The sequence below is a fragment of the Oncorhynchus nerka genome, linkage group LG9a (assembly GCF_034236695.1).
Source record: "Oncorhynchus nerka isolate Pitt River linkage group LG9a, Oner_Uvic_2.0, whole genome shotgun sequence".
Classification (NCBI taxonomy): domain Eukaryota; kingdom Metazoa; phylum Chordata; class Actinopteri; order Salmoniformes; family Salmonidae; genus Oncorhynchus; species Oncorhynchus nerka.
The window spans coordinates 21,566,140-21,579,488 of NC_088404.1; the positions used below are offsets into that span (position 1 = coordinate 21,566,140).

The 13,349-nt window shown below is 37.7% G+C and overlaps 1 protein-coding gene across 2 annotated transcripts in view; it reads right to left on the minus strand.

Annotated features, from left to right (window-relative positions):
- LOC115134039 (engulfment and cell motility protein 3-like) overlaps positions 1-13,349 on the minus strand; it is a 63,204-nt gene that overhangs the window by 30,919 nt on the left and 18,936 nt on the right. For both annotated transcript variants that reach the window (XM_029667583.2, XM_065022411.1), the window contains 10 exons: positions 5,818-5,868; positions 5,467-5,636; positions 4,566-4,665; positions 4,079-4,230; positions 3,749-3,827; positions 1,687-1,737; positions 1,371-1,493; positions 1,049-1,171; positions 758-862; positions 466-574 (listed from right to left, as the gene is read on the minus strand). In XM_029667583.2, the coding sequence (XP_029523443.1) occupies positions 466-574; positions 758-862; positions 1,049-1,171; positions 1,371-1,493; positions 1,687-1,737; positions 3,749-3,827; positions 4,079-4,230; positions 4,566-4,665; positions 5,467-5,636; positions 5,818-5,868 (1,063 nt within the window). The remainder of the gene's footprint in view (positions 1-465; positions 575-757; positions 863-1,048; positions 1,172-1,370; positions 1,494-1,686; positions 1,738-3,748; positions 3,828-4,078; positions 4,231-4,565; positions 4,666-5,466; positions 5,637-5,817; positions 5,869-13,349) is intronic.

Sequence of the window (13,349 nt, forward strand, 5' to 3'; positions counted from 1 at the left end):
CTGTTGGAAAAGCATTCTAGGTGAAGCTGGTTGAGAGAATGCCAAGAGTGTGCATTCTGTCATCAAGGCAAATGGTGGCTACTTTGAAGAATATAAAATACAAAATATATTTTGATTTGTTTAACACTTTTTTGTTTACTACATAATTCCATATGTGTTATTTCATAGTTTTGATGTCATCACTATTATTCTTCAATGTAGAAAATAGTACAAATAAAGAAAAACCCTTGAATGAGTAGGTGTGTCCAAATTCATGACTGGTACTGTATGCTTCCAGTACAGACCCAATGCACCCATACACAGACGTATCCATACTGTGTGAACTCACACCAGCATGTAGACACTAACAGCTGAATGTCATAAGTAGAGGAAACATGCCTGACATCAGTGGGGAAAAGAGCCAGACCTGGCTTAACCTGTCTTAAATACATGTAGGCCTACATGTACGAGCTCAGGTTGACTTACGGGGCTCTCCGATGCGTAGGATCTCACACAAGATTAGAGTCAGCTGGATGCTGCTGCGGGCGAATGGACACTCGTGCTTATCCTCCCTACTGCTGTTTTCTAGAACAAACTGAGAGAAAGAGACAGACAGAGAGAGAGAGAAACAGAGAGAGAAATAAAACGAGAGAGAAATAAATAGTCAGAGGATGACAAATACTTAACCCTCTCCCGAACAAAAACCCATGATTGTCCCTTTAACTCCCTCCCGCCCTCTGTTCCTCCCCGTTCTTCCCTTTCCCCTCCCTCTGCTCACCCTGCTGTAGGCATCGGGGTAGCGGGAGGCGAAGTAGGCCATGGTGTCCAGAGCCAGCAGGCCAGGAGGGGCCCGCAGCAGGTCCTGACCTGGGTTACTGTTGTTCTTTAGAGAGAGAAGACAGAACAGGAATTAAACACACTCTGTATGGAGGGAGATAATGGTTTGGATAGACAAGAGCAAGACTCAGAGAAGTTTATTAATATGTACAGTATATGTAGGACACACAGAGGCCGAATGAGAGTGACTGATTGAGGTGGTGGTAAGTAGAATCCCATAGAGTAGACTCACAGAGAAGCCCAGCTTCTTGAACTCTTTGGCACAGAGAGAGCGCCGTCGCTCATGACTCAAGCTGTTCTCACTCTCCGTCTCGAAGGCTGCCTGCCGCAGGCCGTGTAGAATCTCCCTCTGGTCCTGAGGGAGGAAGGGGAAGGATGGAAAGATAACAGTAGAGAGACACAATGGTCCAATATAAGGGAGTATGGTACTATATGACTAAGTGGATTTCAAGGATACTTAGTAAGCACTAGTCAGCACTCTCTCCTGGGGTGCGAAGAGGCAGTGGTTTCCAGGTGTGGGAGGGGTCAGAAGTCAGGGAGGTCATCTATCTCACCTGGTTGTAGGAGTCCAGGGGCATCCTCATGCGAGGCTCCAGGTGGTTCAGAGTGACAGACTGGAGGACATACAGGTAGTGGGCCATCTCATCCCCCACGGAGGCAGAACTATGGATAATGTTCTGTGGGTCACAACAAACCATGAGACATAGGATCAAGACAGTAGAGTATTTACTATGGATAAAATGACTGGAAGACCAAAAAATTGCTACATTTAATGAAAGACAATTGCATTTCCCCAATTTGACATTCTACTGGATGCAATGACAGTAAGGTGCCCTTGTACCTCAATCTTGAACATTCAAGATGGTTTACCTTATAGATGTACTGTCGAAGATTCTTCATTCCTAAGAAGGCAAACAGCTCCTGAAAACCAATATCATGTGTGTCATCACCAAATAACTACCACTGGCTATATCAGTTATTACTGAAATGCAGTGACACTACTTCCCCATAAGTAGGCGGTAAAAGCGATACAGTCACAAATCAGGTCAGGACTCTGCCACCAGTAATGGTCACATAAATCTGAACAAAACCCTTTGTTTTGAACAGACTCACTCAGGCTGGTTAAACTGATTAACTTGTACCTCCCTCTGGAAAACAGAGCAGGCGAGGGAGAGAAGAAAGAAAGAGACAGACAGAGAGTGGGAGATAGAGAGAGAGACAGAGAGAGCAATACACAGAGAGAAAGAGAGAGTGAGTGAGAGAGAGAGAGAGATAGAGAGACAGACAGACAGACAGACAGACAGACAGACAGACAGACAGACAGACAGACAGACAGACAGACAGACAGACAGACAGACAGACAGGCAGGCAGACAGAGACAGACAGAGAGAGAGAGAGAGAGAGAGACAGACAGACAGACAGACAGACAGACAGACAGACAGACAGACAGACAGACAGACAGGCAGAGAGAGAGAGAGACAGAGACAGAGAGAGAGAGAGAGAGAGAGAGAGAGAGAGAGAGAGAGAGAGAGAGAGAGAGAGAGCGATACACAGAGAAGAGACAAAGAGAGAGAGAGCAATACACAGAGAGAGAGCGAGAGAGAGAGAGAGAGAGAGCGATACACAGAGAAGAGAGAGCGATACACAGAGAAGAGACAGAGAGAGAGAGCGATACACACAGAGAGAGAGAGAGAGAGAGAGAGAGAGAGAGAGACAGAGACAGAGACAGAGAGAGAAAGCAGGGCATTCTACGCCATTAAAAAACAAATTCAAATTGAAATACCTAATCGAATGTGTCATTGAACCAATTGCACTTTATGGCAGCGAGGAGTGCGGGCCACTTGAAAAACAAGATTTCACCCAATGGGACAAACCCCCCATTGAAACCCTGCATTCCGAGTTCTGTAAGATTCTCCTACATGTCCAGAAGAAAACTACAAACAATGCATGCAGGGCAGAATTAAGACAATATCCACTAATAATAAAAACTTTTTAAAAAGCAATTAAGTTTTGGAAACATCTCAAATACAGTGATCCCCTCTCATATCATTACCACGCCCTTCAATACCAAGAGCTGAGCAAAGAAAAGAGTCCCCTCATCCAGCTGGTCCTGGGGCTGAGTTCACAAACCTGTTCTACTAACACACTCAAGCCTCTACTAACACACTGAAGCATCAGGACCAGAACATCCAATCAATCAGATCAAACCAAATTACAACACAGTCAAAACAAAACTACATTACCTATTGGGAAATGCAAACACAAGCACAAAGCAAAATGCAGTGCTATCTGGCCCTAAATCGACAGTACACCATGGCAAACTATGCGACCATGGTTAGTGATCAAAACCTTGGAAAAACCTTGAGAAAGTACAGGCTCAGTGAGCACAGCCTTGCCATTGAGAAGGGTAGACACAGGAAAACATGGCTCCCTGTAGAGGAAAGGCTGTGCAACCACTGCACCACAGCAGAACCCAAGACAGAGCTGCAATTCCTGACAAAAACCTGTATTCAAGGTTTCAAAGACCTCTCTGATGAGGATAGGCTTTCTGTCCTGTTGGGGGAGGAAGCAGAGAGCTGTGGGATGGCAGCACACTACATTGCTGCTTGCCATAAGATGAGGGACAATGTCTGACAGACCAACCAACCTGCACATGTCCTCTATGTTTATTGTTATTGTCCAATGTCTGGTTATTTTGACCCTTGGTTATTGTTGTTACTGTTGTCCCGTTGAGAATATTGATTATTATTATTAATTATGTTAATATTGTAAATCTCCAAAGTAAGCAATATGTACATTGTTACACAGCAAATTGAATTAAATTAAATTGAGAGAGAGATAGAGAGACAGGGAGAAAGACAGAGGGAGAGACAGAGGGAGATCCAGACAGAGAAAGAGAGAGAGAGAGAGGGGAAATAGAGACCATTCTTACCTGTCTGTCTGCATCTCCAGCAGTCTGTAGCAGAGCCATGAGGAGGGCCATGGCTTTGGTTTGAATCTGTTGGTTTGTCCTGGAATAAAAGAGAGCGTATGGGTGGGCATAATGAGAGATGGGAGAGAGTAGTATGTGTGTGTATTTCTTAGATGAACTGTAGACTTCAGACCCTGGACAAGCTTATCATTACATTTTCCTGAGGTACATTTAACCGTAATATGATTTAGAGATGAGGGTCTATGTGTGTAAGCAGGTATACGCACACTCATTCATTGGAGGTAATGCAGGTTTTTCCTACAATTCTATCCATGGATGACACACACTTACACCTGCAGATGTGAGAGGAGTCTCTCCAGAGTGACCTCCTGCTTGACCTGCTGGAAGAGGCTGCTGCTGCTCAGCACCATGCTCTCCAGGATGGCCAGGGACACCTGCTGGATGGACGCGTCCAGCACCTTGGCATTGACGAAGTTAGCAATCTGACAGGTACCAGGAAATAGACACAGGATACAGTTAGTATAGAAGAGCACAAATAGCAGAGTAGGATAGTAGTGGGATAGAATGCGATGGGGATATAATAGGTTGAAACTGAGTGCGGAGAGTCAGTCCCATGACTAGTGGTCACCAGAGCTCCTATCAGACATTTCTCATGGTCAAACATTACACACATTAAGATTATGGGACGGTTTCCCAGACAAAGATTAAGCCTAGTCCTGGGAACCAACCCTAAATGTGCCTTACTTTCTTACTCCTGACATATCTTTATTTCTCCTCCTCCACTTAGGTTAAAGAAGCCAATAGTTTAGGAACCTACCTTCTTGATGAAGACAGCAGAGAGATTCTCCCATGATACAATCCCATGGTCCATCAACTCCATGAAGCCTGTCAGTGTGTGGGTCATGATCAGAGGGGCCCTAACAGACAATACACACAACTCAGAACAGAATATTACAACTTCAGCAAATACAACATTGACAAAGAAAACCACAGACGCCACTGAGTATTTCCACTGATTTGGTTCTAGGTGGCGAGATTAGGAGAGACTAGACTATACCAGGCTGAAATGTTTTCTCAGGTTTGGTAGGAATGTGTTTCATGCCTTCCCTGGGATTCAAGTGGTATAATAGAGGTATAATTGATTTGGGACTATAAGACATGTTACATCTTCAAAAGCATGAGGTCAGACTCATATCCTTGGATCTCTCCATCCCATGTTGATTTTCATCAAACTAACCAAATCACTAACTACGCAACACAGCTGCATATTCTTCCTAGCCAATTCTCCATGCCAACTCAATGTTATTCTAGAATTCAACAGACAAACCCAACTACAGCATCCTTGAATTCCTCCACAGTAACTATGCTAACAGTATGAGGGGAAGGCCAGACTCAGCCCATACTTCACCCAGGGACGTGTTCCCACGTGAGGTAATCGTCTCATATCTCTGCAGCAGCATCTATCAAAGCACAGCATTCAACTGCAGCCAGCAGAAATATGCACTACTGCACTGCATTTCCCCCATCCCCCTAAATAACCACACAGTCTGCTAGGAGAACAGGACAGACAGAGAAGCGCTCACTTATGTGAGTCTGCTGTCTCTGCTATATAAGGTTAGTTGAAGAGAGAGTAGAGAGAGACAGAGACACACACAAAGACATAGTGACATTATAAGAGACACATAGACATATAGAGAGATACAGAGAAGGGAACTGACTCGTCAGCGTCCTCTACGATCTTCACCAGCAGAGAGTGGCCATCACGGCTGATAAACTCCTGGGCAAAAGTGACGTCAGTGGACACGCAGGCCAGCTGCTTCAGCGAATCACAGCGCACACCTGAGTCTGAGCTCTGGATGCCCTTGTAGAGGTCCTCGGCACAACGGCCCTACAACACACACAGCATAAAAACACACAGACAAAGGATGAATGAAGTAGATATACCCATAATGTAATACAATTGCAATAGGCATACATAGCGTGCAGACACACACACACACACAGCCAAGAGGGAATTATGTAAGGAACAGAGCATGGTTGGTTTGTTAGGCTCTTGTTTGCAGACTCACCGGTGCCTTGGTCAGACGGAGAATGCAGCCATTCTTAATGTCCAGACGGTTCTAGAACATGAAGACCACAGAGTAGACACAATAACAAATATAGTCATACACACAATGATTACTAATTTCACACTCCACTGAGGAACATGTACTGAACAAACATATAAATGCAACATGCAACAATTTCAAAGATTTTACTGAGTTACAGTTCAAATAAGGAAATAAGTCAATTGAAAAAAATTCAATAGCCCCTAATCTATGGATATGTATTTGTTGGTCACAGATAACTCATAACTATATACAGTAGGTCTAGTATAACTATATACAGTAGGTCTAGTATAACTATATGCTGTGGGAGAATAACAACTATATACAGTAGGTCTACTAGAACCATATATAGTAAGTCTGCTATAACTATATACAGTAGGTCTAGTATAACTATATGCTGTAGGTCTGAATATAACTATATACAGTAGGTCTACTAGAACCATATACAGTAAGTCTGCTATAACTATATACAGTAGGTCTAGTATAACTATATACAGTAGGTCTAGTATAACTATATGCTGTGGGAGAATAACAACTATATACAGTAGGTCTACTAGAACCATATACAGTAGGTCTGCTATAACTATATACAGTAGGTCTGCTTTAACTATATACAGTAGGTCTGCTATAACTATATACAGTAGGTCTGCTATAACTATATACAGTAGGTCTGCTATAACTATATACAGTAGGTCTACTAGAACCATATACAGTAAGTCTGCTATAACTATATACAGTAGGTCTGCTATAACTATATACAGTAGGTCTGCTATAACTATATACAGTAGGTCTGCTATAACTATATACAGTAAGTCTGCTATAACTATATACAGTAGGTCTGCTATAACTATATACAGTAAGTCTGCTATAACTATATACAGTAGGTCTGCTATAACTATATACAGTAAGTCTGCTATAACTATATACAGTAAGTCTGCTATAACTATATACAGTAGGTCTGCTATAACTATATACAGTAGGTCTGCTATAACTATAATACAGTAGGTCTGCTATAACTATATACAGTAGGTCTGCTATAACTATATACAGTAGGTCTGCTATAACTATATACAGTAGGTCTGCTATAACTATATACAGTAGGTCTGCTAAAACTATATACAGTAGGTCTGCTATAACTATATACAGTAAGTCTGCTATAACTATATACAGTAGGTCTGCTATAACTATATACAGTAGGTCTGCTATAACTATATACAGTAGGTCTGCTATAACTATATACAGTAGGTCTGCTATAACTATATACAGTAGGTCTGCTATAACTATATACAGTAGGTCTGCTATAACTATATACAGTAAGTCTGCTATAACTATATACAGTAGGTCTGCTATAACTATATACAGTAGGTCTGCTATAACTATATACAGTAGGTCTGCTATAACTATATACAGTAGGTCTGCTATAACTATATACAGTAAGTCTGCTATAACTATATACAGTAGGTCTGCTATAACTATATACAGTAGGTCTACTAGAACCATATACAGTAAGTCTGCTATAACTATATACAGTAGGTCTAGCATAACTATATGCTATGGGAGAATAACAACTATATACAGTAGGTCTGCTATAACTATATACAGTAAGTCTGCTATAACTATATACAGTAGGTCTGCTATAACTATATACAGTAAGTCTGCTATAACTATATACAGTAGGTCTGCTATAACTATATACAGTAAGTCTGCTATAACTATATACAGTAGGTCTGCTATAACTATATACAGTAGGTCTGCTATAACTATATACAGTAGGTCTGCTATAACTATATACAGTAGGTCTGCTATAACTATATACAGTAGGTCTGCTATAACTATATACAGTAGGTCTACTAGAACCATATACAGTAAGTCTGCTATAACTATATACAGTAGGTCTAGTATAACTATATGCTATGGGAGAATAACAACAATATACAGTAGGTCTAGTATAACTATATACAGTAGGTCTGCTATTCCTATATACAGTAGGTCTACTAGAACCATATACAGTAAGTCTGCTATAACTATATACAGTAGGTCTAGTATAACTATATACAGTAGGTCTAGTATAACTATATGCTGTGGGAGAATAACAACTATATACAGTAGGTCTACTAGAACCATATACAGTAGGTCTGCTATAACTATATACAGTAGGTCTGCTATAACTATATACAGTAGGTCTGCTATAACTATATACAGTAGGTCTGCTATAACTATATACAGTAGGTCTGCTATAACTATATACAGTAGGTCTACTAGAACCATATACAGTAAGTCTGCTATAACTATATACAGTAGGTCTGCTATAACTATATACAGTAGGTCTGCTATAACTATATACAGTAGGTCTGCTATAACTATATACAGTAAGTCTGCTATAACTATATACAGTAGGTCTGCTATAACTATATACAGTAAGTCTGCTATAACTATATACAATAGGTCTGCTATAACTATATACAGTAAGTCTGCTATAACTATATACAGTAAGTCTGCTATAACTATATACAGTAGGTCTGCTATAACTATATACAGTAGGTCTGCTATAACTATATACAGTAGGTCTGCTATAACTATATACAGTAGGTCTGCTATAACTATATACAGTAGGTCTGCTATAACTATATACAGTAGGTCTGCTATAACTATATACAGTAGGTCTGCTAAAACTATATACAGTAGGTCTGCTATAACTATATACAGTAAGTCTGCTATAACTATATACAGTAGGTCTGCTATAACTATATACAGTAGGTCTGCTATAACTATATACAGTAGGTCTGCTATAACTATATACAGTAGGTCTGCTATAACTATATACAGTAGGTCTGCTATAACTATATACAGTAGGTCTGCTATAACTATATACAGTAAGTCTGCTATAACTATATACAGTAGGTCTGCTATAACTATATACAGTAGGTCTGCTATAACTATATACAGTAGGTCTGCTATAACTATATACAGTAAGTCTGCTATAACTATATACAGTAGGTCTGCTATAACTATATACAGTAGGTCTACTAGAACCATATACAGTAAGTCTGCTATAACTATATACAGTAGGTCTAGTATAACTATATGCTATGGGAGAATAACAACTATATACAGTAGGTCTGCTATAACTATATACAGTAAGTCTGCTATAACTATATACAGTAGGTCTGCTATAACTATATACAGTAAGTCTGCTATAACTATATACAGTAGGTCTGCTATAACTATATACAGTAAGTCTGCTATAACTATATACAGTAGGTCTGCTATAACTATATACAGTAGGTCTGCTATAACTATATACAGTAGGTCTGCTATAACTATATACAGTAGGTCTACTAGAACCATATACAGTAAGTCTGCTATAACTATATACAGTAGGTCTAGTATAACTATATGCTATGGGAGAATAACAACAATATACAGTAGGTCTAGTATAACTATATACAGTAGGTCTACTATAACTATATACAGTAGGTCTAGTATAACTATATGCTGTGGGAGAATAACAACTATATACAGTAGGTCTACTAGAACCATATACAGTAAGTCTGCTATAACTATATACAGTAGGTCTGCTATAACTATATACAGTAAGTCTGCTATAACTATATACAGTAGGTCTGCTATAACTATATACAGTAGGTCTGCTATAACTATATACAGTAGGTCTGCTATAACTATATACAGTAGGTCTGCTATAACTATATACAGTAGGTCTGCTATAACTATATACAGTAGGTCTACTAGAACCATATACAGTAAGTCTGCTATAACTATATACAGTAGGTCTAGTATAACTATATGCTATGGGAGAATAACAACTATATACAGTAGGTCTGCTATAACTATATACAGTAAGTCTGCTATAACTATATACAGTAGGTCTAATATAACTATATGCTGTGGGAGAATAACAACTATATACAGTAGGTCTAGTATAACTATATACAGTAGGTCTGCTATTCCTATATACAGTAGGTCTACTAGAACCATATACAGTAAGTCTGCTATAACTATATACAGTAGGTCTAGTATAACTATATACAGTAGGTCTGCTATAACTATATACAGTAGGTCTAGTATAACTATATGCTGTGGGAGAATAACAACTATATACAGTAGGTCTACTAGAACCATATACAGTAAGTCTGCTATAACTATATACAGTAGGTCTAGGATAACTATATGCTGTGGGAGAATAACAAATATATACAGTAGGTCTACTAGAACCATATACAGTAAGTCTGCTATAACTATATACAGTAGGTCTGCTATAACTATATACAGTAGGTCTACTAGAACCATATACAGTAAGTCTGCTATAACTATATACAGTAGGTCTGCTATAACTATATACAGTAGGTCTACTAGAACCATATACAGTAAGACTGCTATAACTATATACAGTAGGTCTGCTATAACTATATACAGTAAGTCTGCTATAACTATATACAGTAAGTCTGCTATAACTATATACAGTAAGTCTGCTATAACTATATACAGTAAGTCTGCTATAACTATATACAGTAAGTCTGCTATAACTATATACAGTAAGTCTGCTATAACTATATACAATAAGTCTGCTATAACTATATACAGTAGGTCTGCTATAACTATATACAGTAGGTCTAGTATAACTATATGCTGTGGGAGAATAACAACTATATACAGTAGGTCTACTAGAACCATATACAGTAAGTCTGCTATAACTATATACAGTAGGTCTAGTATAACTATATGCTGTGGGAGAATAACAACTATATACAGTAGGTCTACTAGAACCATATACAGTAAGTCTGCTATAACTATATACAGTAGGTCTGCTATAACTATATACAGTAGGTCTAGTATAACTATATACAGTAGGTCTAGTATAACTATATACAGTAGGTCTAGTATAACTATATACAGTAGGTCTAGTATAACTATATACAGTAGGTCTAGTATAACTATATACAGTAGGTCTACTATAACTATATACAGTAGGTCTAGTATAACCATATACAGTAGGTCTACTATAACTATATACAGTAGGTCTAGTATAACTATATACAGTAGGTCTACTATAACTATATACAGTAGGTCTAGTATAACTATATACAGTAGGTCTAGTATAACTATATACAGTAGGTCTACTATAACTATATACAGTAGGTCTAGTATAACTATATACAGTAGGTCTAGTATAACTATATACAGTAGGTCTAGTATAACTATATACAGTATGTCTAGTATAACTATATACAGTAGGTCTAGTATAACTATATACAGTATGTCTAGTGTAACTATATACAGTAGGTCTAGTATAACTATATACAGTAGGTCTAGTATAACTATATACAGTAGGTCTAGTATAACTATATACAGTAGGTCTACTATAACTATATACAGTAGGTCTAGTATAACTATATACAGTAGGTCTAGTATAACTATATACAGTAGGTCTAGTATAACTATATACAGTAGGTCTACTATAACTATATACAGTAGGTCTAGTATAACTATATACAGTAGGTCTAGTATAACTATATACAGTAGGTCTACTATAACTATATACAGTAGGTCTAGTATAACTATATACAGTAGGTCTAGTATAAGTATATGCTGTGGGAGAATAACAACTATATACAGTAGGTCTACTAGAACCATATACAGTAAGTCTGCTATAACTATATACAGTAGGTCTAGTATAACTATATACAGTAGGTCTAGTATAACTATATGCTGTGGGAGAATAACAACTATATACAGTAGGTCTACTAGTACCATATACAGTAAGTCTGCTATAACTATATACAGTAGGTCTGCTATAACTATATACAGTAGGTCTGCTATAACCATATACAGTAGGTCTGCTATAACTATATACAGTAGGTCTGCTATAACTATATACAGTAGGTCTGCTATAACTATATACAGTAGGTCTGCTATAACTATATACAGTAGGTCTGCTATAACTATATACAGTAAGTCTGCTATAACTATATACAGTAGGTCTGCTATAACTATATACAGTAGGTCTACTAGAACCATATACAGTAAGTCTGCTATAACTATATACAGTAGGTCTAGTATAACTATATGCTATGGGAGAATAACAACTATATACAGTAGGTCTGCTATAACTATATACAGTAAGTCTGCTATAACTATATACAGTAGGTCTGCTATAACTATATACAGTAAGTCTGCTATAACTATATACAGTAGGTCTGCTATAACTATATACAGTAAGTCTGCTATAACTATATACAGTAGGTCTGCTATAACTATATACAGTAGGTCTGCTATAACTATATACAGTAGGTCTGCTATAACTATATACAGTAGGTCTACTAGAACCATATACAGTAAGTCTGCTATAACTATATACAGTAGGTCTAGTATAACTATATGCTATGGGAGAATAACAACAATATACAGTAGGTCTAGTATAACTATATACAGTAGGTCTACTATAACTATATACAGTAGCTCTAGTATAACTATATGCTGTGGGAGAATAACAACTATATACAGTAGGTCTACTAGAACCATATACAGTAAGTCTGCTATAACTATATACAGTAGGTCTGCTATAACTATATACAGTAAGTCTGCTATAACTATATACAGTAGGTCTGCTATAACTATATACAGTAGGTCTGCTATAACTATATACAGTAGGTCTGCTATAACTATATACAGTAGGTCTGCTATAACTATATACAGTAGGTCTGCTATAACTATATACAGTAGGTCTACTAGAACCATATACAGTAAGTCTGCTATAACTATATACAGTAGGTCTAGTATAACTATATGCTATGGGAGAATAACAACTATATACAGTAGGTCTGCTATAACTATATACAGTAAGTCTGCTATAACTATATACAGTAGGTCTAGTATAACTATATGCTGTGGGAGAATAACAACTATATACAGTAGGTCTAGTATAACTATATACAGTAGGTCTGCTATTCCTATATACAGTAGGTCTACTAGAACCATATACAGTAAGTCTGCTATAACTATATACAGTAGGTCTAGTATAACTATATACAGTAGGTCTGCTATAACTATATACAGTAGGTCTAGTATAACTATATGCTGTGGGAGAATAACAACTATATACAGTAGGTCTACTAGAACCATATACAGTAAGTCTGCTATAACTATATACAGTAGGTCTAGTATAACTATATACAGTAGGTCTAGTATAACTATATACAGTAAGTCTGCTATAACTATATACAGTAGGTCTAGTATAACTATATGCTGTGGGAGAATAACAACTATATACAGTAGGTCTACTAGAACCATATACAGTAAGTCTGCTATAACTATATACAGTAGGTCTAGGATAACTATATGCTGTGGGAGAATAACAAATATATACAGTAGGTCTACTAGAACCATATACAGTAAGTCTGCTATAACTATATACAGTAGGTCTGCTATAACTATATACAGTAGGTCTACTAGAACCATATACAGTAAGTCTGCTA